The sequence below is a fragment of the Athene noctua genome, chromosome 5 (genome assembly GCF_965140245.1).
Source record: "Athene noctua chromosome 5, bAthNoc1.hap1.1, whole genome shotgun sequence".
In the NCBI taxonomy this organism is placed as follows: domain Eukaryota; kingdom Metazoa; phylum Chordata; class Aves; order Strigiformes; family Strigidae; genus Athene; species Athene noctua.
In genome coordinates this window covers 10,345,555-10,371,308 of record NC_134041.1, presented here as the reverse complement: position 1 = coordinate 10,371,308, position 25,754 = coordinate 10,345,555, and the positions used below count along the sequence as shown (strand labels likewise).

Sequence of the window (25,754 nt, the reverse complement as noted above, 5' to 3'; positions counted from 1 at the left end):
CACTCTCTCTTCCCAAGCTCTCTTCCCAAAAGAGAAAGCAAAGCTGGCTAGCAAGCCAGCTTCTTCCTCGCTGTGCAGACGACACATGCATTGGATTCACTTTCCATGCCAGGTTTTGGAGAGAGGGAGGAAAAGGACTGACTGTCCAGACCAATAATTCACCCCGAACACAGGAAGAGCAGCTTTGGTCTTCACTCCACTAACTCACTCTCTGGGGCTACCTCTACCACCAGAAAAAGGCAGGAGGTGCAGAGCAAAGTCTGCAAAGGAACACTTACCAACACTTGAACAAATCCAACAGACCCTGTGGTCTCTGGGCAAGCAGCACCGTTAATGGCCCCTTTTCACACTTCCACACTAATAACTTCTGGAGCCTGACAGACTTCAGGGCTCCATCCAAGAGTATTTTGCATCGCACCACCACTCCTGGCCAAGCTTCAGGATTTTGGCTTTATGCACAAATCAAAGGGAAGAACATGAAATGTAACAATGCAGGTAAATTCCTGAACCCAATGGCCCTCAGTTACCTGATTTCTTATGAAGGTCAAAAGGATCACAGGATCCCTTTCCAGACCTCTCTGTGCAGTCATATCTTCATTTTACGAGAAAGCTGCGATCACAGGAGCCTCCAGAGACTGATACAGCAGTAGAAGAGGGAGGTATGCTTAGTCTTCAGACTTCAGTTGTCTTAAATCCAATGTCACACAGAGAAGTAAGGAAGTAAGCAATTCTCTATTTTTCTACATCATCAAAAATCAAGAAAAAAACACACAGAACTGCTAAATGTGTTAAATCCATAACTTAAAGCATTTTAATAAAAACACAGCAAAATACATCTCATAATCCGTCCACTGGCACCATGTATAAAATATTTTAAATAACAACTTTAATATTAGTCACAAAATACAGCATGTTGTATAAAAATAGCTGTATGCACACTGCTAAAAGAGAATGTAAAACCGCTCTGAATAGGCCATGCAAAAACATTCAGCTTTGACCTTTCAACTTCCAAGAACTTGTTGGATCTGCTACTTTATTCCTTCTCATTCTGCTTGGGAGGGTTTTGTGCTGGCACCTGGGGGCCACCTCCTCCACCTCTCCACCCTGCACACAATGCCCTGGCAAAGGGTTTCAGAAATGGCTGGTAAGTTTAAACGTGCATCATGTTGGGCATCTTAGTGGCCCTATTTTCACAGCTTATGTTTCAGAAAGTGCTCAACACCTGTGTCCTCCTCCATGGACACTTCACCTTGGTCACTCAAAATCTTCAGCTTTTCAGCCAGTACCCTTCCAAGTTACTCCTTAACCCCAGTGCACCACAGTATTAAAACTGGAAGAAAAAATCTAGACACCCAGCCTGAGATCACTGCAGGAGGCAGACTGCAACAGCTGCAGCACCATGTTTGTACAGATGTACCTCTGCATTTGATAATACTAAATTATTCACACACCAAAATTCACCAAAGCTTGTCCATTCACATTAAGTCGTCCAGATAACAGAAAAAAGGACTTGGAGAAATATGAGTTTACAGCATGGAAGGTATAACTAAGGATAGCATGAATTTAGAAAAAAAAAGATACTAAATATAAACTGTTTATATAAACGGTCTGTTACATACTGTGGTTATCAGACTTAAGAATGCAACTGCCAGAGAAGGGGACATACGGGATACCAAAAAAACCCCCAATTAAAAAAGAGATCATATGGACTATATTTTAGATATGAACAAAAAGATGTCGGATAAAGAAATAACACACCCCCAGCTTTCATCCCACATGCCAACACAAACTACCAACAGGATAAAAAAAGCAACCTGGTCCTCTTCATCTCTAGCCTGAGTGATCCTTGCACCTTTACAGTATCATTCTCATACAATTTAAGCCCAGTGAAGGTAATGGGAGACAGAAACCCACCTAAGTCATCATCTTCATTTCCTGAGTTTACAGAGGAGAGAAGGGCACTGTTGGTTAAAAACAGTCCCTGCTGCTGACACTAAGCAGCAGCACCTTGCAAGATGTGTCATCAAGAGCAGCCATAAGCAGGGAGAGACATGATGCTCTGCTGGGCAAAGAAAGCAAGCAAGCTTTTTTTCCTGATGTTTTCCAATTCACATTTTAAAGCATGCTCTTCTATGAAGAAAATAAGGAAAGCTTAGTGATTTATCACCTCAGATAATACAGGAGCAAACCCATCTTCTCCGGTTTAAAAAGATCAGTTAAATTATCTTAATGCACCAAATCTGACAAGCAAAAAACATTTTCATAAAAAGCTGTCCCCTTAAAGTTACAAGTCACATCACAAGAGCAAGCTTCTAATCAAACTGTCAGAAGCAGAGAAGCTTTTATCAGCGCTGAAAATCCAAATAAGAACACAGGCTGATCTTGCCAATCCATAGCAGGAAAGAAGTTTAAAAAGCTTTATGGGGAACTGGCTGAAAGTCACTGGTTTTGGTGGCATGCGTCATTGCTCTGCGCTTGGCGAGGCGGGACTTGGACGGAGGAGAAAGCTTCATGGAGCATACAGCATGGGCAACGTTCTCCTGCTCTGCGCTGAGTTCATTCTCGTGCTGAGACAACTGGCGGTTAAGGGCTATAGCCTCGGCAGCAAAGAGCGTCAGGTCTTTTGTGCTACTGTTCCTTTCAAGGGAAAAGAAGAAAGCAGTTACAACACACACAAAGAGTCACTTCAGCTGGTTACCCTCGCAGCAGAATAGCTGCTTCCAGGCAGTTTTATTTCTCCTATCAAAACATTGACACAGCAGGCAAAATGACCAGTCAATATCTGCATCTCTCCTCACTGCAAGGACCAGCGATACATACAAAAAACACTCTGGGATTTTGGAAACAGCCACGGTTCTAGTCCTCTAGTTCTGCCAAGGACTTCCGATGTAAACCCAGAAAGCCACCTGAGATGCCATGCTTATTTTCTACATGTTATAAAAGGATGGGCACATGGGGCAATACTGTTGTCTTTCCTCAGAGAACTGCAATCCCATTGTAATTGCACATCCAGCTTAAGGAAATGCATTTCTGATGGGAAGAACCACCTGGAATTGCCAGTGGCAGACATGGAAATAGAGAGAAAAGTGTGACTCAGGCTCCCTGGCATACAGAATCTGCCATCAAATCACTTTAAATGAGGCTTGCCCTGCTCACAGTTAAATTGATACTGTGATTACCACCAACTGCAATGGAAGTCAGATTCATGTGTACATGATGATTATTCACCCATCAGAAAGTAGTCTCTTTGGATAATGCACGCCTTTATGCCTTTCTTCCCCTCCTGGGCAGGGAACTGCCAAAACCATCATTGTTTTCTGTCTAAGATTAGCACTGCAGGAATTATCTCCAATGCCCTTCCCACAAACATGCAAGATTGGATCACAAAGAAAAATCAGAGCTTTAATATTTCTGATGTTCTTAAGTTAATGCTGCACATCTGTGAAGTTCCACTCTCAACCAGGGATCTCACCCACTGATTTGTCACCTCCTATCTCTCCCCATTCTTTCAGTAATAATTCTTGGCTAAGTTTACAGACATTAAAAAAGTTACCTTTGAAGAACTTGAGGGGTAGGTAATCCCCTTTCAGGAGCCTGCTAGAAGAAGCAGTTAAGAAAAGTTAGTTATGTGTTAGCAGCTGAGAACCAAGCTTTCCCAAGAGAGAGTAATAAAAAACAGGTGACCCCCCCAAATCTTTACAACTAATGGATATTGCATATAAACTAATTCACTGTGGGTTTACAAATCACATTTCATAATCTGTCTCCCCTCACAAGATATCACCACAATTTGCAGGTATAAGACTAACCCTTTGGAAGCTCTGTAGAGTCTATCCCTTCTATTCTGAACCGGGAACTAAAGCAAAAAAGGACACTGCTGTTCCTTTAAAACTGTATGTACCAGCATTCTGCATTACTGTAATAAAGAGTAACATCATAATTCGTGTACTGCAGTGCTTGGTATTCACAAGAAAGCCATTTAAAATGCATAAAGCAATAATTAAAAAAAACCCAACCCAACACTTAAAGCTTGGCAGATTCATCCAAATATTTACCACACAGAGCTCCAGAGAGAATAAAGCCACTGTGTATCATTTAATTAATCAATATAATAGCACTAAAACACACAATGACTATTAAAAGTTCAGAGACAGGGAACAGCTTGTTTGTCACTCTGGAAGAAGAATAACACTTAAAAAATATAAAGGGGGATACATACTCCTTGAACCCATGAATGTTGCAAAACTTGAGCGGCACTAAGTCGTTCCTTGGTGTCACGAACCAGCAACTTTGAGATGAGATCTTTGGCCTCAGAGGATATATGCGACCAATCCTTGTCAGGAAACTCATACTTGCCTTCCTGAATGCTCTCAAAAAGCTTGTTCTAGTAAAGGAAAATTTCTTTAATTTAAATAGCAACTAGAGTGAAACCAGAAGACTTCCCAAGTGACATTCCTCTCACTTGATTTTATCCACTTAATGTGGTGGATGACAACTGAAACCATCCAGTGTCCTTATGGAAGCAATGGACAGTGACAGACAGCTCCACAGAGCGATTCAGGGCGTCCTGAGATGGACATGACACGTTGTCTGCTGAGAACGCCTTCCCCCCTTCCCTGTAACAGTGTAGCCAACATACTCAGTTTTTTAGAAAGAATAAAAGCAGGCCCTGCATGAAGACTCTCCTGGGGCTCAACTTTCACCTGAGGAATTGTGGCAAGTACCATAAACCAGATCAAGAATTGCAGAATACAGGAGGATTGCGGAGTGGGGGAGAGGATGAGGAGAAGCCCTGAGATCTCACATGAGGATGAGGCAGTGGCAGTTGCCAAACCTTGCTTTAGAAAGAGATACCATCACTCAACTTTTCTATTACCACCCTGACTTCTCAGTCACAGCTTATCCTCCCAGATAACTGGTCGGGTTACAAACACAGCGTGTCACTGCTGGCATCATGGCAAGTCTTACGCCCTAAGTTCACAGAGCAAACTACAGTCTCCCACGTATGCCCAGGACATGTGCATTTACCTGGCAAACTCTGCAGACTTCTCCTCTGTCCCAGCCACAGTCTGTGCCACAGTTGCCCACAAAAGGGGGGTAACCACTGAGCATGATGTACAGAATCACTCCCAGACTCCAAAGATCACACCGCTTATCATAGAATGTGGCCTCTTCTGTGAAGACTTCAACTACTTCAGGTGCCATGTATTCTGCAGACCCACACTAGGAAAACAAATTCAAGCTTAAGTTTTCAAAAGGAGGGTCAAATCCATACAAGACTCAGGTTTATCGTTCTCCTCTCTTTATAGTAGGCAGCTTGATCTAAAAGCAGCATCAGGCATCGGGGACTACTGAAGTTTACTGCTGGCGTTCACTGCAGGTCTCATTTTGTTAAGCCAAATTGCAACTGCTGCATCCCTCAAAGGTTAAATGAAGTCACCAAGAGCTTTGAAACATTTTGTGAGCATACTGCATATGAAAAAACGAACACATTTCAGGTGTAAGGACTAAAGAGACCTAACAGAGGGCAAAAGAGTTCCTACTGTTCTTTGGGAGGATCATAAACTGTTCCATATGATTCTGTGATCCTTTATACAGGGTCAAAATTTTAATTTACATATTCCAGGTTTTTAAATCTTATCCATTAGTTACCAGACTTTTCAGAAAGTAAATAACTATATAATGGGAGGTGATTTCTAGAACAGACTCCCACAAAACTGTCATATTTTTCTTTCACAGTAAGGCCAAAAACATAGCACTGTAGTTTTTCAAACTAGTGTGTATTATAAAGCCATACGTGATTAGAGAGCTTTCATTCCCCTTAGCTCACAGGTCTTAGGTGCAGAACTCAAACCCAGGGAAACAAATGCAAAATTAAGGTTCAAATTCAGTCCATGGGCACATAAAACACCCCCACAAAAAGATTCCTCATTTGATGGAGTAAGAGATGAACAGGATCCATGCATTACTTTCTGGCCAAAAGGAGAATTAACATGGTGAGCTCCTGTGATTTTTATATCTTTGTTCGATGACTGGGAACCCAGGACAGTATTTATTACACATACACCTGCTTTAAATGAACCCCCCACCACTGGGTGTAGTTGCAGTAAGCAAACTGAAGCTCTCCTCTGCAGATAAAAATTGTTTAATGGTAGAATAGAAAGAGCACGAAGCCACAGTAGGTCTCTTACCGGCGTTGTTAATTCAGGAGTAGTTATAGGAGTGCACGCACTGTTCAGCTTCACCCCACTACCAAGATCAAAGTCACATATTTTTACTGGTGATACCTAAAAACAAGGACAGAACAGTAAGAGGTCCAGAAGACTGGGATTACTGCACTATTTATGAATACAGCACCACGTGGAAAACCCAAGGACAGAACACAAGTTGTTCTAGGATCAGGACTAGTGAAACCCAGTCTCTTGCAGCTATATTCCACTCCTTGTATTTGCCTCCTCTGCCCCAGTTGATCCTATAACACCAGCATCTGCCCCTATTGCATTATTTTTTATATCTGGCTAGGCAAGCACCAGTATACATCAGGGCACTCTGGGAACTATACGTGATGTGACCAGCTGGCCTGTAAATATTGCTTGTCCATCTGGGTACTGCCTCGGAACAGATGAGGTGCTAAATTGTTATTGCCATGCCCTAAGAACAGTAGGTTTTTTTATCGTAGTCAGATGCTCACATTTTTGCAGCTCAAATAAGAATTTAGTCTCTTTCAGGCTTCAGTTTTGTTAAATTTAGTTGAAGTTCACTAACGGGTTCAAAAGTTTTCAAGAGGAGAAGAGACAGAACACAAGGACTGTTTTTGGAAACTAAGTTAAAAACACTTCAAAACATTAAGAGACCAGAGTAGCACCTTTTCTGGAGATTCACACAGGATGTTTTCAGGCTTCAGGTCTCTGTGAGCAATACCTAAACAAGAGCACAAATGTTCATTACAGAAGATAGTCTCCTGTTTTATTTCTCATTACTTCTCTCTATTAGAAGGTGGCCTGGGAAATATTCTAGGCCTGAGTTTGCTACACAACTCCCCTTAATGATACTGCAAATAATTTAATTGCAAAGTGTATTTGCTAAAAGTCACTGTTACATCCTGCTATATACCTTTATCATCCTCAAATGTCCATGAGAGTCAGTCAAGCAAATAAGAACCTGCTAACACTGGAACTTTTTGGCTTAGCCAAATTAATTATGTTAATTAAAATCAGCTTATTAGGATGACTGACCTGTAGGAAAGTTTACTTGTGTACACAGTTTAGTCAAAAGATTTTTGTGCCTTCTACAGCAAGGTCCTTCTTTCCAGATGGATCAACTAGTGGTTTGCTGAACTCCTACTAGCACAGACAATACATGAGACACTCTTCCCAAAAAAAACCTGAATTCTCAGATGAAAACATCATCACTGTAACAGTGATTGCTGAAGCAAAAGAAAAATTAAAGGGTTTGGTTGGAGATGCTGAAGAAAAGCTACAGGATCACCACCAAAGGGCTTCTTCATTTTTCAACTGCTATTGGAATAGGCAAATCCAACAGGAAAGCAGCAGCAGGTTATCTATCCATACAATTCACATGCAAAGGTACTTTGCACTGTTAAAGCAGTTCTTCAAATGCCTAAACACACAATTTCTGAAAGTTCTCCATTTAATATGATCAAACATAATGGGAAGGCAGAAAATGAGAAGCAAAATAATCAAATCAAATGAGCAACTTGGCCGTAATTCAAATGCACCCTAGCCTTGCTTAAAAATTATACTCCAAGCACACCTGATACTACTTCAGAATATGAGAAAGAAAATATCCCACCAAATTCTAGGTAAGGGAGTTTCTAATGTCTTTTTTCAGCACCCTCCATAAAACCTGACTTAAAATATAACATTAGACTGGTGCTATGCTACGCTGCTAAAGGAATGAGAGCTTTCCTAATGATGCAGCGCACATTGCTTAAGCATGGAAGATGGCATAATGAATCCATCAAGATCACCCGAGCTGACATTTACAGCAAGGCTAGCAAAACCCCCAACAGTTGGCTTGGCTTGCAATATGAAACTCAACAGCGCTTTTTTGTAACGTAGTTTGACTTGAAATATCTGATTATATAACATTTTATTGTGCAGTTGCACACAGTACAAAGAAAACAACTGCCTTTAAACACTCCTCCAGCAGATTATTAGCAATAAAGCACACATATCCCAAGTGGGTGTAAGGCAGTAGTATCATCCAGATGAGTTTTAAACTATTCCTGGCAAAAGAATTAGTTGTCCTCATTCAAATTTTTTTTTTTTAAAGCATCTAGCTACAGCACTTCACCACTAAACTGTGCAATAAAATTGCTTTAATTTCCTGTTTACTTCAGTGTTTAGTATGCTACTTACTAATTATTTTAATATCACATGAAAGAACCATAAAGAGAACAATAAAATGAAAGGGGATGTTGTAGTTGATTCTGCAAGCCATGTCCCCACCGTACCAATTCACAGCAAATGACAACAAAGTGGATTGCTGCTCTAAAGTCATTTTAATAAATCACTCCCTTCTTGTCTGGGGAAAGGGGAATTAAAACTAAAAGCTGACTGAGAACTACAGAAAGACATTAGCCGAGTCAATGTTAAACTTCCTTGAACAGTGCTCCTAGACCTTCAGCTGTTAAGCAACCTGCTATAGCCCTAGCACATGAAATAAGTATTTCTCTACATGTTCAGCCTAAGCTTCCCGTTACTTATTTGACCCATCTCTCAAAGTAAAAATTTTCTAAACACCGAGTGTTTAGAAAAAATTTTAGAATCAAAGAGTGCATTCTCTGCAGGTTTAAAAATTATCACAAAGTCTATAAAGATTACCAAAAATATTAATCCAGGCCAAATTTGTTTCCACATTCAGATTAACCTCTCATAACATACACACAACATGTGACAAGATCCATATTCCTCAGGTCTACCACCTTCTCAATTCCCTATGCACTGCTATGCTTTTCTTTTTAATAGGTTCAACCTATCAGGGTACCAGTGCTGTGATTCCAACTCAAGCATATAAGCAGTCCCGTGACTTACAAGTAAAGCCTACAATTAAAGGTTTACTGAACTGGGGCCAGTACTAAACAATTTAGCAAACGCAGATCTGCTGAGATCTACCTGGCTAATTAGAATGACAAAACAAATGGAGAGACAATTTATCAAAATAAATAACCAATAAACATAGTCTCCAATTACGTGTCATTCTATTCAAAGGTAGTCACCGTAACATTAGCTGAAGCTGCTTAATCTATGCAAGACCAGATAACCATAACACAAGAAAGATTTTAAAGGTATCACATTAAATGCGAACATATAATCTGAGATGACCATAATGCACAGAGATATTTTGAAATGAAAAATTATTCCCAAGTAGAAAAAGCAGCAGAAAAAACATTTTAACTTAAAACTACTCTCTACAAACAGAACTGCTTTTAAATCTGAACAAATCCCAAATGAAATGAGGACACCTTCAAACAAGGACTATGGTTCACTTGTAGGTCTCTCAACCCAGCAGTGGGGGTCTAAATGTGGAGACCAAAAGCTACTACAAAGAGGTCTTGTAACCAGCAGAAATTCTAGGTAAATACAGAAAAGCACCTTTGTAGACCTGGAAGAGGAGGAAATTAAAAAGAATGTAATCTCCCTTTTGAGTAACCTTTACATGGTGGCTTAGGTAACAAGAACAAGCAAACTGATTCAATCCTAATGCTAATTCTCCCTGGATGACAATTTAACTTTTCTTCTTCAAAAGGCTATATCACCTTAACACAGCTGATTACTTAAGATACCATATTATGCTGAAATGCTAGCAAAGGCTGACTACTTACAGATAAAATGTGCTCCATAACTGAAGTGTACAATATCAACTAGTAAAGGTGGAGACAGCCTCTTCCTACCTTTTGTATGGAGAAAATCCAGAGCAGAGGCAATATCCCTCACCACTTTGCTAGCTTCTCGTTCATTGAAGTGCTTTCGCTTTTGTATATGGGCCAGGATTGAACCTGTCAGAACAACAGGTGAAAAGGAAAACCTTAATATGAATGTTGCCTGGGCTGAGAAAAGGCTTTGTCAATACAAGGATAAAAACACAATAGACACTGCTAGTCTGCCATAAAGGAAAAATTGATCTCAGTGCAAATAGGGCCAGAAGTCATTTAGAAAAGTTACTGGCTAACACTCTGTTCTAGTATGTTTACATGGCAGAAACTGAAGTGTCACAATCCCATGTTTTTATACTAAAAGATCCTCAGAAAATAATGATGAACTAGTACCAAGTATCATGAATACATATCCTCATTTCTCATACTTTGTAACAGCCTTTCACAGGAAGCAACTTCCATGGACCAAACAGGTAAATGACTAAGAAGAAAAAGGTACTGAACAGCTTTAATACTTAAAGCATGCTAGAACATAATTTTCAAACACTGCAGCCCTCTAGTTTAAGCACAGCATGAGAGGCAATCACTTTTTACTGCCCCAGCACACGACTGGTCTGTTTTCCACACACCATGAACAGTAGAGACTTGCTAGTAGTATTAGTAAAACTCAAACATCATCTAAGGAAGTAGACAGCACTTCAGCAAAACCCACCCTCCCCCAGGTCCCAGCTGGCCATGCTCAAACTAACTCTTCTCATTTTGTGTAACGTGACAATTGAGACCCTGCACTGAAAGTCAAGTATACACATTTTTTGTCTCAACACCATCAAAAAAAAAACCACCCACCTTTACCTTTAAATACACATTAAAATTCCCACTGACATCAAAGTAAGGCTCATACATTGACTTAAGGCAAAATGTGCCCTGGGACATGAAATCTGACAAAAGGCCTCTCAAATAGGAATACACTGAAGGACTGGTAGTTTGCAGCAGAGCTCCACTTATCCCTTTAACAAAGGAAAAAGGGAGGTTTGATTCCTTATTTTAAGTGAAGTCCATCAATCTTCTCAAAAGAATAAAAATATCTTTAAAAAACCCAATTAAATTTGCACTAAATAGCCTTACTACTGTCTTCCATTTTCTTACTGAGAGGTGTATTTATAAAAGCAATCAGGGAGAAAAATTCAAGGATTAACTGTCCTTTGTTATTGGCCCCCAATACAGCAAACACTTTATATCTCAGGTGATTTCATTTTTTTTATTCAGTTCAAGATGTGGGACAAAACCTCCCATTCTCTGTTGCAGTAATTCCTATTCTTATACCATCAATACCTCTGCCACTCCTTCACAGAGAGGAAAGAGGAAAGACAGTCAAAAAGAAGAAAGATGGACAAAAGACTCCAGATATGCTGTGTCAGATAGGTGGAGGAAAGCCACTTTGGACCAGGTTATCAGATTTCAAAGACGGAACTTTTCCCTTGCTGGAAACACCACTTTCTAGTTGGCTACAGATTTCTTTACGGGCAGAGTTCAAATGGGTTTCCCGGTATAGTTGTTCTTTACACCTTTAGAAAGTAGTAACAGTTCTTGAATGTTTCCATGTCTGTGGAAAAGACCCAAGACTCTGCAGGAAACAATACCAAGCCACCTCAAGTGTTCATTTTATTCAGCAGGTTTATTTAAAATTACTCTTCTGAATAGAGCTGATGTTCCAAACTCTCAGAGAAGAATTATGTCAATATCAATGAAAACATACTCTACAGACTTTATATTCAGCCCACATAGAGGAATCCCACAAACAGAAAGAATAGCAGGGCACTCCTGCCACAGCTGTTACCACCTCTTCAGTATTCAGCAGAGAGAAAGCATCATATAGCACCTCCCAAATCGCATTTCAAAGAAGTAAAAAGGAGGAAAGGACTCTTAAATCATGCAAGTTCAGTACAATAAGCTGGATTTTAATGCTTTCAATTGTAAAATGCCGTCAGGCAAGGATATTAAACAGCTTCTGCATATCATGGCAAACTGAACACAGCTAAAATATGAGCAGAACTCCTTCAGTTACCACAGCTACAGGAAGGCAAAGCTGAAATGGAAAGCTCAAGTTATGCCATTACATTGTAGGTAACACCAGTCTCTGAGACTGGAGTTACCGGAGTAAAGTTTGCATTGAAGATTAATATTCTCATTCTTGACAGCCACACTGCTTACATCAGAATCTGCAGTGCATCAGAAGCTAGTCCAACCCTTAATTCCTACTATTTCTTTTTTCTAACCCACATACCTAACACTCCAAATGCTGAAATTGTTCAAAGAGAAAACTAGCCTCAGCCCTACTTGACCACTGTAAAAACAGTAGCTAAGAGAGGAAAGAAGGTGTACCGTTATCATACTCTCAGCAGCTGTGCAGGTACGCTGACAACCAGTCTCGCAGTCAAAGAGGGTTAACTAATGGAAGAATGTGGATATGGGAAAATAGACAAATGCAGATTTGTACCAATCAAGCCCTATCACAGCTAATTTGTCAGAGAAGTCTGTGCATTAAGAGGAACAGTGTTAGAGGAAATCACAACAAAATGATGCAGTAATTTTAAGGGAGAGTAAACAAAAGCTTTTACTCAAGAAAAAAAGGTGTCCTCTTTTTAAAAAGTCCTGCATCTATTCCGCAAGAATGTGCATTTCTTGCACGTATGGTTTGCTACTGAAAACCTTCCTGACCAATGACAATAAATGATATTCTATGGACAAAAGTACACTCCTTCAGAAACTCAAGTTTTCTTTGAAGGGTGGGTGACACTTAACTCATGGTTTTGCACAGCCATGCAATTAACGGATACTGTAATTATGCTCAATGGAGACAAATATGAGAAAGTGCTTTATGTAACCTTCTCACTCCCCAGGTGAGTGTTAAATGCTGGAGACCAGTGACTACACTTGCTCACTGACTGGCCCTCAGCCAGCCACAAGCAGACTGCTTCACAGTTACAGCAACCCCAGGCAGAAGCAAGATGTTTTCCACAACAGTGCTCCATGAGTTTCAGGAAACAAAGTCAATCCTACATCAGGTGAGAAAGCTCCCAGAGTATATAGATGCTGTACTAAGATCATGCATAATACCTGACATACTATGTGTTTCCCCTTGCCTGAAGGTACTGTGACCTAGTAACTATATTCCAAAGCTTCCACTTCAACAGAGCTGACATTTCCAATCACTTAACTACAGAAAAGGATTGCAAATGTATGACCAGACCCATCAATATTCAAGAACAACCATACTTCAAGCTCTGTACATTATTTCCTCTACTTCTTCGTCTTAAAATTCTCAAGCATTTAAAATAAGCTCTTCAGTTTCTACTTTAAAACACTGAGACAAACAGGATCATGATGATTCAATGCACAAAGGCACAGTTACTGCACAGTACCTCCTCGCAGCTTCTCAAAGACAAGGTAGTATCTTGTGTCATCTTCAAAAAATTCTATTAACTCCAAAATGTTCCTTTTAAAAAAAAAAAAAAAAGAGGGGAAATAGAAGAAACAGGCACAGAGCATAAACAGAGCAATAAAGAGTTTCAGCATGGATAATTGGGAAGTGCCAGAAGTAATCAAATATAAGAGTTCTAATTAAACAAGTTGCTTTGGTTGCCTATGGCATTAAAACCACATTTCCAACTCACACATAAATTTAAGCAGGGGAAACAGGCCCAACACCAAAATCAGACAGGACTGTGAGAGTTCTGCTGCTGCTCAACTGACAGGAAGATAACTGGTAATAGGTTGTATTTAATAATTTAAAACATCGCATTTGTGCTGAAGGCAACAACAAAAAAAAACAACTGGCATTCTTCCTCTCTGGAAATCACAAGGCAGAACACAAGGGGCTCAAAGAAGACAGGCATCTCTCACCATGACATTAAATCCAGTGCCTTAGTTACCATTTTTAGACTAACTCACTCCTGTTTAGCTAGCGTAGTCTTTGCAGCACAACACAAACACCCCACAGTGCCTTGAGAATGTCAAACATGTAAGTCAGATTTTTCTACACTTACACACTAAATCCAAATTCTGCACATGCTCATGAGAGCTTGAGGTTTTCATCAGTTATGAACTGGATAACCACATGGTCTTAACCACACACATAACAGATATAATCTGATTCTCTATAGCACAACTTAAGACCATGAGTTTGCTAGACAAGTTTGTTCTTAAATTCTTTCGGTGTTATACTAAAAATTTGTAAAAAAAAGGCTTGATATAAGCTTTACAACTGTAGCATAAACAACAGCTGTTGTATACATTCTAGATTAACAGAGACATCTAAAGGAGTAGTTTCAATATTGGTTTAAACTCATCACAGAGCACGCTGCCACTGGCTGCGTAGCCCTTCCCTTCTTTTCAGACACGGGTCACAGCTATAAAGCTGTTTCACCCTGTGGCCACGTGAAGTCAGCACACATCCAAATGAAAACTAAATTAGCTGTTCCAGTGCAAAAGCAGTAAGGCTGCCACAGAGGAGGACAAACCACATATTAAGGAATGGCAAGACTGTTCCTTTCAAGAGCATCTGGTATCATCAGGTCAGCCTTTGCTGATGGTGAAATCAGAGGAGAGTGTCAAAATGTTAATTCCTCATTCAGACAAAAGCCATGCAGCACTGAAGCACATTCAGGCTATACTGACCTGGTTGCTAATTGAGTTACGTGACCTGTAATTTGTAAATATTTCCCTGAATTTCACAGGTAAGAGAAGGGGAAATTCTTATTTTGAATAGGTCAAGACTAAATTTAAACTGATTTTAAGGAGAATACTGCAAAACTCCTAACCTAGTCAAACATAACAGGCTTAAAAATTTGAAAAAAATAGTCAAGATACTTTAAATAAACAAACACACACAAGACTCTATACTTACTTGTTACCCTGACACTGGTACAATGTTTCTATTTCACGAAAAACCCGACTCCGACTATGCCCAGCATTTTTTTCAATGATCTGTGGAAAGAGTTAGAGCTCATATTTGAAAAATTACTGCAGAAACTGTGCATGTGGCTCTGGAACTAGGTAACTGATCTAAGGCTTGAATCTCAGGCATGCCCACCAGAAAGAAACACTCCACCTTTGTTTGGTTGTTTAATTTCTCAGATGTCCTTTATCTACAGTGTCAGCAGAGCTCTGGAAGGCATTCAAAGGACAAGAGAAACATGGACAGGAAGAGAAGAAAGGAACTTTACCTACATTACACAGTTACCACAAGCATTTTCTTGCACCATTTTAACTTTGCAATGTGTAGAAAAGGATATCCTTTTGAGTTCCAGCAAAAATAGATTTGAGTCACATTGAACAGTCAAAAAGAAGAGTTTTGTCATTACAGGCATTTAAGTAAAAAGTACTACATTCACCACAAAATGAGAGTTTGGTTCATACTGCAAACTTCATGGAGACCAAATAACAGGACCTAATGTATTAAAGAAAACATAAATTCAACCTCAGAGTTCTTCTGTACTGCCATCAGAAGTCACTTTCCTTCACACACTCCTCCAGCTGAAAGAGGACAAGGACAAAGGCTTTCCACAGAAGCCAAGACTGAATGATTGCTACGTGAACGGAAAGCTCATGACATTAATTCAAATAATACCACTGTCTGTATCCAGTATTGGTTTCTCATTTTTACAGCCAGAGTTCTCCAGTACAGAACAAGCAATCATTCACCAGTGCTACACGGAACTTGGTATCTGATCACATCTAATCCATAGTATAGTGGTTGGTTTATTCCAGACTTTCAACTTCAACAATTCTACGAAGTACACACAAAATTATAGCATCTACAGGACCAGATTTTTAAAGGGGATTAAAATTTTGTGCCTATGGTTTTTGCAAAAGTATCAAACATAAAGCTTTCCTATTACTGTTATTTGTGTTTGTAATAGGAGACACAGGGTAACCACAAATCTGTAAATGGGCCCTAATAGCTAATAACAGTGTTACAGAAGATTCACCTCTACCAAAAAATAAGAGATGGCACTGCATGAACTAATGGCAGTAACTGATGCTCTCTGAACTCATAGCAGCATTCTCAAAAGCTCACATTATTTGGTAGGCCACGCTAGATAATGACTTTGCCTCTTCTTTCATAAGAAATAAAAACTGGTAGGACTACAATCAAATCAGGACATGTGAGGAAAGCTTGCCCTGACATCTAACCATCACACAGTCATTCACTGTTTGTGAATTCTGTCTGCACCTGATAAACTGCTTCACTCCAGAGGCACAATACTTAAGGCGGCAGATAACAGTTATAAAGCAGGCTCATTTCAAGCATCAAAAATTTTCTAAAAGGTTTTGCTATTACCCACCCTATTACAGGTTTTCACTGAGAAACTAGGAGGGAGAAGACAAAAGTGATGCCACTTTTACTCTATACTTACTTTCACTGCGTATTCTTTCCCAGTTTGGAGGCTGACAGCACCTTGAACTTTGGCATATGCTCCCTCACCAAGAAGCTCAGCAGTCAGCTTGTACAAGTCTGCCAAAGAAATCCCACAGAAAAGACACATTAGTCAAAGCATTTCAGTGAGTAACATCAAGACAAGCTATTTATCTGACGAGCATCCTCATATGACAGCAACTGAAAAAATTCCCTTGGTAATGAAGACAGAAAATAGATCTATGCAGTATTAAAGTAAATGTGCCAGCCTTAATTATGCCTCATTTTTCACTTCCCCCCTTCAAGTTCCAGGAAAATCTAAAGTAGACTTCATTCCAGCATCAAAATCATTAGTTTGTTCATACAAGAAACATTTTATAGCTCAGTAACTGCTAGGACCTCATCCACCTTCCCTGTCCTCATGTAAAACTCAGAACCAATTTTTTCAGGTGGAAAACATTTCACTCCTTGATCAGAAAATGCCCACCATGCAAAATCTGCTTGCAGAGACAGTGTTTTAAGTATAATTGAAATGTGAAGGTTTAAACCCAGAAGACTGCTACCATCTTGATTTGCAAGATACCTTATAAGGCTATGTGCCCACTAAGAAGTTTTCTACTGGTCAGCTTTGTCGCACTGAACTGTATTTTACCTACAATGCTTCCCAGTATTTGTGTTCACATCTATTCAATCAAAACATTTTGACATCAGCACTGTTCCTGCTAAAAAACCCACACCACTAAAACAGATTATGGATAGAGCACAGATTTCACCACTAAGAGAAAAAAAAGAGACTGAAGACTGAAATATAGGGAATAAAGAAAAACAGAAATATTAACTGATAATGTTTGCCAAAAAGCAATGTTTAGCTAAGAAAACAGAGAACAGAAGAGGAAAAACAGACCATTACAATTAAAAGCTTACAAGTTGCCACCAACCTTCAAACTTCCCAGGGACATGATCTGTGGCTCTTGTTCTTTTTTTCTTTTTCCTTTTCCCACTGTCTGCTATGGGGAGAGCCTGACTGCTGACCATCTCTGTGTGGCAGAACATAAAGGTGCCTTTAACACACAATCAATTACTTCAGGAGAAAATGAACATGCTCTTGTGTGTTTATGTTCTTAAGCTATCCAAAAGTTTCTCTGCTTGTCTCCATCACAGGCTGCCATCTCTCCGTAGGCTGCCATGTCTTCCCCCAAATATCAGAGGAAACCTAAAAAGACAATTCAGGTGCTAATTAACAGTTCTGGGGAGGTTTGATAAACAAATGTAAAATCAGAAGAAAATAACTATGCATCTATACTGAATCCTCCTCCCGGAGTACACTAAAGCAAAGCACAGGAATATCCTTGTCAACAACTATGATGAGCTACCCACAACATAATGCGTGCCCTGATGCACGACAGGATTTACAGCCCTCACCAGGGCGCTATTATTTGAGCTATTCTACTGTCTTACAAGTAGATTTATTTTTTTTTTAAGACAATTTAAGAAAATGAGCTTCCAAAACAGGAGGAAGGTGTGGGGAAGTATCAAACAACACAGTGAAACAAAGCTACCACAGGAAGTTAACAGGTCAAAAGAGCAATCTAGGTCAGTTTACACTGCTAAAAGGCCAGAAAAAAACCCATTTCTCACAGAACCATGATGTGCCTTTCTAAACCACAGATCAGTGGATAACTTATGCTCCAAAACAAGCAGTGTTTATGGCATTTAGATATTTGTTTCCTGCATTACTAGCTGCAGATATTACAGGAGCTTAGTCAGAGATAACAACTCACTGATGCAAGATAATATGGCAGAACATGAAAAAACCACCTGCATATTCTTATGGAAGGCCTAAATAAAAACATTGTCATACGTTTTCTCTGTCAGAAGCTGCTTCATAGCTAACCTATCTCCAAAGAGGTTGAAAGATTCCATACTATACTCACATGAGCATTTCTTCACACCAATCACATCCTGCCAAGTTGGCCCTAACAGTTAAAAATCCCAGCTCAAAGTCTTCTGGCAGTAGCAAAGCACAGCTAAGACATTTTACAGCCAGAAGAATTTGAAAGTAAATTCACAACTAAAGATCTTGTACTACAGAAAAACCTAAATCCCTAGAAATAGCATAATCATAATAACACTGTTAATGAAAGAAGAACAAGCCCTAAAAACAACGATGACAAAAAACTTTCTGGCAAGTCTCCTTTAACAGAGACCCTTTGTGAATAGCCATTTTTGTGCCTTTCCCAGGCACAAAACATTACACAACAATCTGAAATACTTTTTCTTTGCTTCACTGTATTTCTCTTGTCAATATCTGTCAGCGATAGCTATTATGAGCATCACTTAGAACTCACACATCTGAAAATTTAAGGCAAGTGCTGTTTTGAAAGCCCTTTCTCTTTAACAACTTATTGAAACACTTAAAAATGTATCACTCAAAGCCTCAAGACAATAGTAAATCCTCATTTTCAAGTCTTAAGCAGAACGTGTTAAGAAATCATGATGGATGACATACGTAAGTTCTCAAATACAGTAAGAAATATAAAGGCATAAATTTTACCAACTTCTAAAGCAACAGCTTCTTTTTTAACTTAAACTGGCACACATACAGTTTCAAATTTTAACATAAAGAGAAGGCTAGCCTTTGACAGCAAGTTCCAGCTGTCCCCAATTTTAGTTCAGCCTGCATTAGAAGTTATTTAGAACTGGGATCAAAATAACACATAAGAACCTGCTCAGAGATGGAGCTGGTCTGCTTGAAGGAGGTGCTCCATTTCCAGGCGTCAAACAAGCCATTTTAATGACCTCAACTCCTGCAAGTCAACAAGTCATACCTAGACAAGTTCTATTCCATTTCAAATATTACATGGTTTCAGAGCTTGTAACAGACTAAATATTAGCAAAAAGACAGGAGAGGAATCCTGCATCTTAGTACAGCTGAAATATTCCTTCATAACCATCTCCTGCACTTACCAGTTGGCTATGATATTTAGTAGTGTTTAGAAACTCACTACATTATTTCAATTCCCTTTAGTCTGACTCAATTCCTAAATTACACAGAACTGCTTCCTTGAACCAGGAAGTTCACTAGTTCTGTGTACAGAAACCAAATTACTGAAAAGCTAATGTTTTCAACCTATAGTCGTGGCCAAAGTTGCTACCAGACAGGCATGAAATGTTTGCTGTATTAGATTCTTATTACCCTTCTGATCTGCTATTTCACATCATTGTGCAATTCACTTCAGTCCACACTGCTTTTGCTTTAAAGGTATCACAGCTTCATTCTCATTATTCACTTTGTTATAATGAACTGGTACTTAAGTAACAGCTGGTATAACAAGAAAATGCCTTTAGCCCAGGCAAATGCTTTAGAGGTTTTTCAAGCTTTCAAAGAAATGGTTGTGCCTCTGCGAGCGTATACCTAAGTTTCTGATGGCAACGAAAGACAGTGTGCCTCAACCATCCAAGCAATGCTGAGGTGTTTTGCATGCTGCAAAACCACCTCTGGTGACAAGGACACTGCGGGCTCTGAGGACGCTCACCCTGCCAGACAGCAAGCTCAGAGACTGGATGAACTGCTCTGGAGGGAAATGGCCCGTAGACACGTCAGGTTCAAGATGGATGTCTAACTGCTGTCATTTTAAGGTCATTTTACAATGTGGCCTGAAGCTTTGAACCCCTGCTTCCACCAAATCAACTTGTCCACCCACTTTATAATCTATTCTGGCTGAGTGCATGGAGGTGGGAGTAGAACACTACTTGGTGCTCAGAGCAGACTAGCCAAACCTTTGACAAAAAGCACTTCTTACATCCCTCTCAACCATAACAGACTGTTCTCTAGGAATTACCGTCTGACTAGCAGTCTGACAAAAGCTGAAGAAAACAGGGAACAGTTCAAACTCTGATGTGTCCTTCTCTGGTCAGGTTAGGATTCTTGCTTACAGGGTAATATAACCCAGCAAAATCCATACTGCAAGCAAAAAAAGAGCAAGTTTCTGTCTTAGCTGCAGTTTTGTTGAAATCCTGTGTTATCATCATCATAATTCAGTGTTGAGACAATATTTAACATACACATTATTCAGAGCCTGTGTGGGAAGGTACAGTTTACAGCCTTTTCCTTTTGCTATTGTGGCCTCTACAACTATCTTCAAAAGGATGAACAAAAGCATTTATCATAAAGACGACTTGCAAACAATGCCAAGTGAAGAATGAACAATTACCCTAAGTTTCACTTCATCCAGATCTTAAATCACTTTTCATCTTGTTTCCTAACACTCCATATACAAACATGCCAGAATTCACTACCCAGACGTAACTCCCCTCTCATTCTAATCTGCTTCCCAAAGGAAGGAAGGGTATATTTAGAAAACAAGCACACACACGTACAGGAAGCACTTGGGGAACACAGAACAGATGTCTTTTTCTGTTAAGAAGATACCTTGTTTGTGCGTTTGAATTCAATGGAAGAAAACAGTTTAAGCAGAGAGTCCAGGTACTACCATCTGCTTCAAAACTGGGTCTTGCTTGAGCCACGTTGTTCTGCAGCTGAAAAGAAACACAATCACACTTATATTCAGAAATCACATAAAGGTTGCCACATACATTCAGGTAGTGCCCAGCGTCTCAAGAGATTGCAAGAACCTGTTGTACCAGGCTTCAGGTGAGCACACAGCAAAAGCACACCCCTGCATTAAACTTTATAACTCTAAGTACAGAATGCAAACCACAGTGTTATTTGTAGTGCTCCAGTCATTTCAACCAAAGAGAGGACCCCCTTGTTACAGTCTTGCAAAAACAATGGAGTGATTTGTGGCGTTCATTAGTTCTTGTTGTTATACTGTTGGAGAAACACAAGTTGAGATGCAAAATACAGAATTATTCTTAAGAAAAAAGAATTACCATACTCCTAACCTAGATCAACACTCATGATAGAGTACCACAACTACAGCCATAACAGCACCAAGGTTAAAGCGTATCTGGAAATGGGTCTTGGAGGCAGCCAAACAGGCTCCAACAGACCAGGAGCACAAGAAAGCATTTTCCACAGCTGAAAATCTCCTGAGAACAGATACCACCAGTACTGAATTCACTCCTAGCAAGCGACAAACAAGGCAGTGATGTTCAGGTAACACCATCTCAAGAAAAGATGAATCAGGAACCTCACGTAAAGCCTCTGTGGATTCACAGAAGACAGCCACAACCCCGGATTCAACAGATGAAACAAATTTAAAGTTGATGAGCTGGCACAGGATGCTTTCAGACCACTGAGGTGGTATCTAAACAGCTGCAATTACAAAAATATTACTGTCCCACAGATACTGTAAAAGCAAAGGCTTTTTATTCAGACTGAATAAAAGCTCACCAAGATCTCTGACGAGGCTTCTCTGATTGAAATTTAAAAATACTATTTTGACTAACTGAGCCACAACAGGGAGATCAGTTGCACCTTATGAACAGCATCAGGCTTCTCAGTTCATTTATGCTTATTTTCAGAGCCATTGTTTATTTGGTCAAAGAGCTACCAACAAATTCAATAAAATAGGCATGAGTAAGTCCCTTGATTCCATAAGCATGACACACCTGTGACTCTCAGACTTCAAATGTGAAAGTGTGTGCTCCAAACAGAAGTTAAGCCACTTTAAAGTTTCAAACATCCAGAATTTTGGACAAGGAAACAAGATGGAAACAGACTTTGGTCTCATTTTCCTCCCAACTCAGTTTCTCACATTGTTCTTGGACCCTCCCTTCCCCAACAACACTTTGATTACTGTAGATGTGGCTCATAATGAAACAGGACTCAGCAGGTGCTGATTCTGCCAAAACCTGCTCGTTGCAGGAAGCTCAGAGTAATCAAAGCTATCTTTATAAAGCGACTACAGAGTGATTAACTGTGCTTCTAACATTACAGATCAAGAGAAATACAATTTGAAGAGGAAGGATGCCCAATTCTTTAGAACAGCCTTATGTCAAATCCAGAAATAGATTATTTTAATACTCATAGTACTGCATTAAGTAAGAAAATTAATTTCAAATTGTAAAAGTGAGTTTCTTACCGGTCTTTTATCTTTACAGTAGTTTCCCCATAATTCATTCTTTGCTATCAGTTACCTTCACATCCCACCTGCAAGAAAACTTTCAATATCACTTAACTCACTAATCTGAATTATCCATGAAGGAAGATGAACTTTAAAACATTCCAACATCTTCCCAAAATGATACAGGAGCATTAACATTTTAAAATCAACACTCAAAAGTCCACAGGAAGCCCAAGCAATCTGATTTCATGAAAGAGCAAGTCTGAGGAAAAAAAAATCATTTCTGCCTTATCACAGATATTACTGTTAACACCTACACCGTGTAACAGCTGACACCATCCTTCAAAAATCCTTCACTCTGTAGAAAAGGTTACAGCAACCTTTCTCTTTACCTCTACCCTTCTCTCTGTGATTTCTTGCTGTCACACTTAGAAGACTGGTCATCTTCTGTGTATGCAACCTCCAGAGTCTAACTTTTTGTACTCTCAGGTAGCCACTTCCCTTGCAAATTAAGCATGGGGGTTTTGAGGTCCTGAGTCAAACCCTCCAGCAACAGGTGGATCTCACTTGGCAGGATAGCACAAAGTTATTTCAAATAGATTCCTCCCACCCCAATTTGTTACTTCACCATGATTACTACTGGGGAAACAGGGAGAACCTTAACAGAGAGGAAAGCATGCAGCATTCCTTTCCCTCTCCTGTGGGGAGAAAATAGCTTATTTTAGCACACATGCTGTAGATGTGAGATCTTCTGCTAAGGTCTGCCAATGTTTACACAGACACACATGTATTTCTTTAAAAGCATTAGTTGTTATTCAGGTTAACAGCAAAAGAACTGTTATCATCCCCACTGGAAAGACAAAGGCAAACAAGACAAGTGTGCTGACCGTGCTAGGAGTCAGCAAGGATAACAAATGAGACTGAAGGTGGCTTAAAAACATACAGTAATCTTTTTAATTTCTTGTTCTAGGACAACATGCCTCTGAGGCAGCCACATGGATGAGAGGACATAATAGGGTGTATTTCACAGGGCTAACAAATAAATGTGAGTGGTAAGACTAATTGGGAACAAAATGGCACACACACTGGTTATTGCTCTAAAGACCTTCCCTCCTTCTGCATATAGCAGTACAGCCAAACAAGGTATTTAATGTTACTGACCACTGACAGACAACTCATAGTTAAGCTTCCACCACAGCAGGAACTTACGATGCAAAATTATTTTAAACTCCAGATCACACATATTCAAGAACAGTCCTTGCAATAGTACTTTGACTAAACTACCCAAAGCTTATCTAACTCCTACAGCACTTTCAAATTAAAGAGATATACAAGGCAAATAAGTTCTGAGTGCCACTTACTAAACAGTAAGCTTCTTACTCTCTTCTACATCTGATGGCATCAACAACTCTCAGCAGACTGTCTCTGCATTGTCAGTTACCTCCTCTAACCCCACTCAGTTCCCTTGCTAGTTTTCAAGTCTAAACCAAAGAGAAAAACTTCCCAGAAGCTTCTGATTTCATACAGAAACAAGATAAGCATTTCCTGCTTTACTCCACACCCTACAAATGATCAGATAATGACATCTGTCACTAGAAAAAAAAGCTGCAAAACATACTCCAATATTAGCCAGCAGGCTTGTTTGGAGAGGTTAATCCAACTAAATGTGTTTTTAAAGTTTGAAGCAAGTCTGATTTTTCTTTCTTTTCCCCTCCTCTCTACTTTTAACTCTAAAATTAATAGTCATTAAACTCAACTTGATATCACATAAAATTCATACCAGTGTTTTAACATTTGTTACCAGGAAGGTGCTGGAAGGTGAGAGGAAATTCCTCATAGCAGTAAATACCTTTTTTGAAAGCATTAGGGAGTACTGATACAGCATTCACAGCATGAAATAATATCATCATGGACAGTACTCCATGTCAAGATACTTTCAAGTGTCCAAGGCACCCAATCCACTTTACCTGGAAGGCTGCCAATACCAAAACCAATTACCTTTAGAACTGCAGTGGAAGAGGTTCAGCTCTGCAAGTGTATTTTGCCTTGCTTCCATCCAGCACCTGGAAGGCATGAAGAGGAGCTCTGTTCTGAAAAAAATGCCAAACTGTAGCTCTTCAAAGTTATCAGAATACATGCCTATCTTTCCAAGCTAATCGTAGGGTGTAAATTTGTATGATAAAGAGGCTTTGTATGATAAGCAGCAAGCTCATAAAAGGAAAGAAAAAAAGGTATCTGGAGAGTTGTTTACTTCTAAGCAGATCTGACACTTCACAAACAAGTGCCAGTGGTGTCAGGGGAACGGGCTAGTTTTTGGCTATGACCCATACTGCTGAAGCTAGCAGCCGAGCTGCCACCAGGGCTGTACCGCTGCCTTGCGTTGTCTTCTCCTCCCCGTGGGCTGCCTCAGAAGGTCACCCCGGGCAGGCCAACCGATACTGCAGAGGTGAAGTATAGACTAAATCTAGATAGATTTTCAGTGTTCCCAGGGGTTCATAGGTCTCAACGTTTTATGACAGATGAAAAATACCAGAACTAAAAGATTACTTGTGATCAAAGCCAGGAATAGGTTCATTTGCCTTTGCCTGCTCTTTTTCCACTCCAGAAATATTCCTAATAGAAAGCAGCCATCGTAGGAGTTTACAGACTTACCACTCTTTATTAAAAAACGCACTATGTATGAAATACAGCAGTTTAAGCCTCCGGAGAATAACCAGCTCCAAGCAATAGGAAATTCCCACGTCCTTCCGCGAGGGCCCCGAGACCCGAAGCGGCCGGCCGGCGGGCTGGAGGCATTTTACCGCCTTCCAGCTGTCCCTAGCCACCGGCACCACCCCCAGAAACCAGGGCTACCACCTCTCCCGGCTTTCAAAGTGTTTATTCCTCCACACGCCCCGTGCCTCGGAGGAGCCCGGACCAGCCCCGGTGGGAAGACCCGCGCTCGCAGCCGGGGGAGCCCAGCGGCTCTTGCAGGCACGGACGGCTCCCCCTCAGGGGTGCCCTCCCCCAGCGGACCGAGGCCGGGAGAGCGGCCAGCCGCGTCTCCCCCTCACCACGGCCGCACCGCCCTGAGGGAACCCGGCTCCCCCCGCCCTCACCTCCATGGCGGCCGCCTGCGTCCCTCGGCGGGGGCGGCGCTGCGCCGCGGGCCGCCCGCCCGCCCCCTGCTGCTGCCTGCGGGGAGCGCGCATGCGCGCGGCACCGCCCCGAGAGCGCGCCCGGCAGCGGGCGCTCGCCGCTCTGCGCGAACGCGCGCCAGGCGAGGCCACACCCCCTCCGCGTGCTGGCCGGGTGCGCAGGCGCAGTGCGGGCGGGCGGCCGCCGCCGAGCGAGGGGCGGTGCGCGCAGGCGCAGTGCTCGGGGCGGAGGGGGGGGCGTTGTTACGGCCCTCGCTAAAGCAGCAGGGCTG

General features: G+C 40.7%; 1 protein-coding gene across 8 annotated transcripts; it reads right to left on the bottom strand.

Moving 5' to 3' along the window:
* Positions 1-784: 784 nt before the first annotated feature.
* Positions 785-25,554, bottom strand: MKNK1 (MAPK interacting serine/threonine kinase 1). 8 transcript variants are annotated; one of them, XM_074906269.1, is made up of 15 exons: positions 25,444-25,554; positions 24,344-24,430; positions 22,364-22,442; positions 20,749-20,855; positions 17,255-17,529; positions 16,318-16,415; positions 14,805-14,884; positions 13,321-13,394; positions 9,917-10,021; positions 6,866-6,921; positions 6,192-6,287; positions 5,029-5,223; positions 4,220-4,384; positions 3,554-3,597; positions 785-2,637 (listed from the first exon to the last, which is right to left on the bottom strand). In XM_074906269.1, the coding sequence occupies exons 5-15, from the start codon at positions 17,367-17,369 to the stop codon at positions 2,409-2,411; spliced, it is 1,257 nt and encodes a 418-aa protein (XP_074762370.1). In that variant the 5' UTR covers positions 17,370-17,529; positions 20,749-20,855; positions 22,364-22,442; positions 24,344-24,430; positions 25,444-25,554; the 3' UTR covers positions 785-2,408. The 8 variants fall into 8 exon arrangements, with proteins under 8 accessions (XP_074762370.1, XP_074762368.1, XP_074762369.1 ...); XM_074906267.1 differs by having other exon boundaries at positions 22,364-22,431; XM_074906268.1 differs by having other exon boundaries at positions 22,364-22,431; positions 24,344-24,435; positions 25,444-25,534.
* Between the last annotated feature and the right edge of the window lie 200 nt (positions 25,555-25,754).

Coding starts and splice junctions, on each gene's coding strand:
- MKNK1 (XM_074906269.1), bottom strand. CDS start 17,369: ATGTTCTGCCACACAGAGATGGTCAGCAGTCAGGCTCTCCCCATAGCA. Junction 6,288..6,865: donor TGTGTGAATCTCCAGAAAAG/GTGCTACTCTGG, acceptor CCTTGTTTTTAG/GTATCACCAGTAAAAATATG. Junction 2,638..3,553: donor ACCCCTCAAGTTCTTCAAAG/GTAACTTTTTTA, acceptor TTCCCTTGAAAG/GAACAGTAGCACAAAAGACC.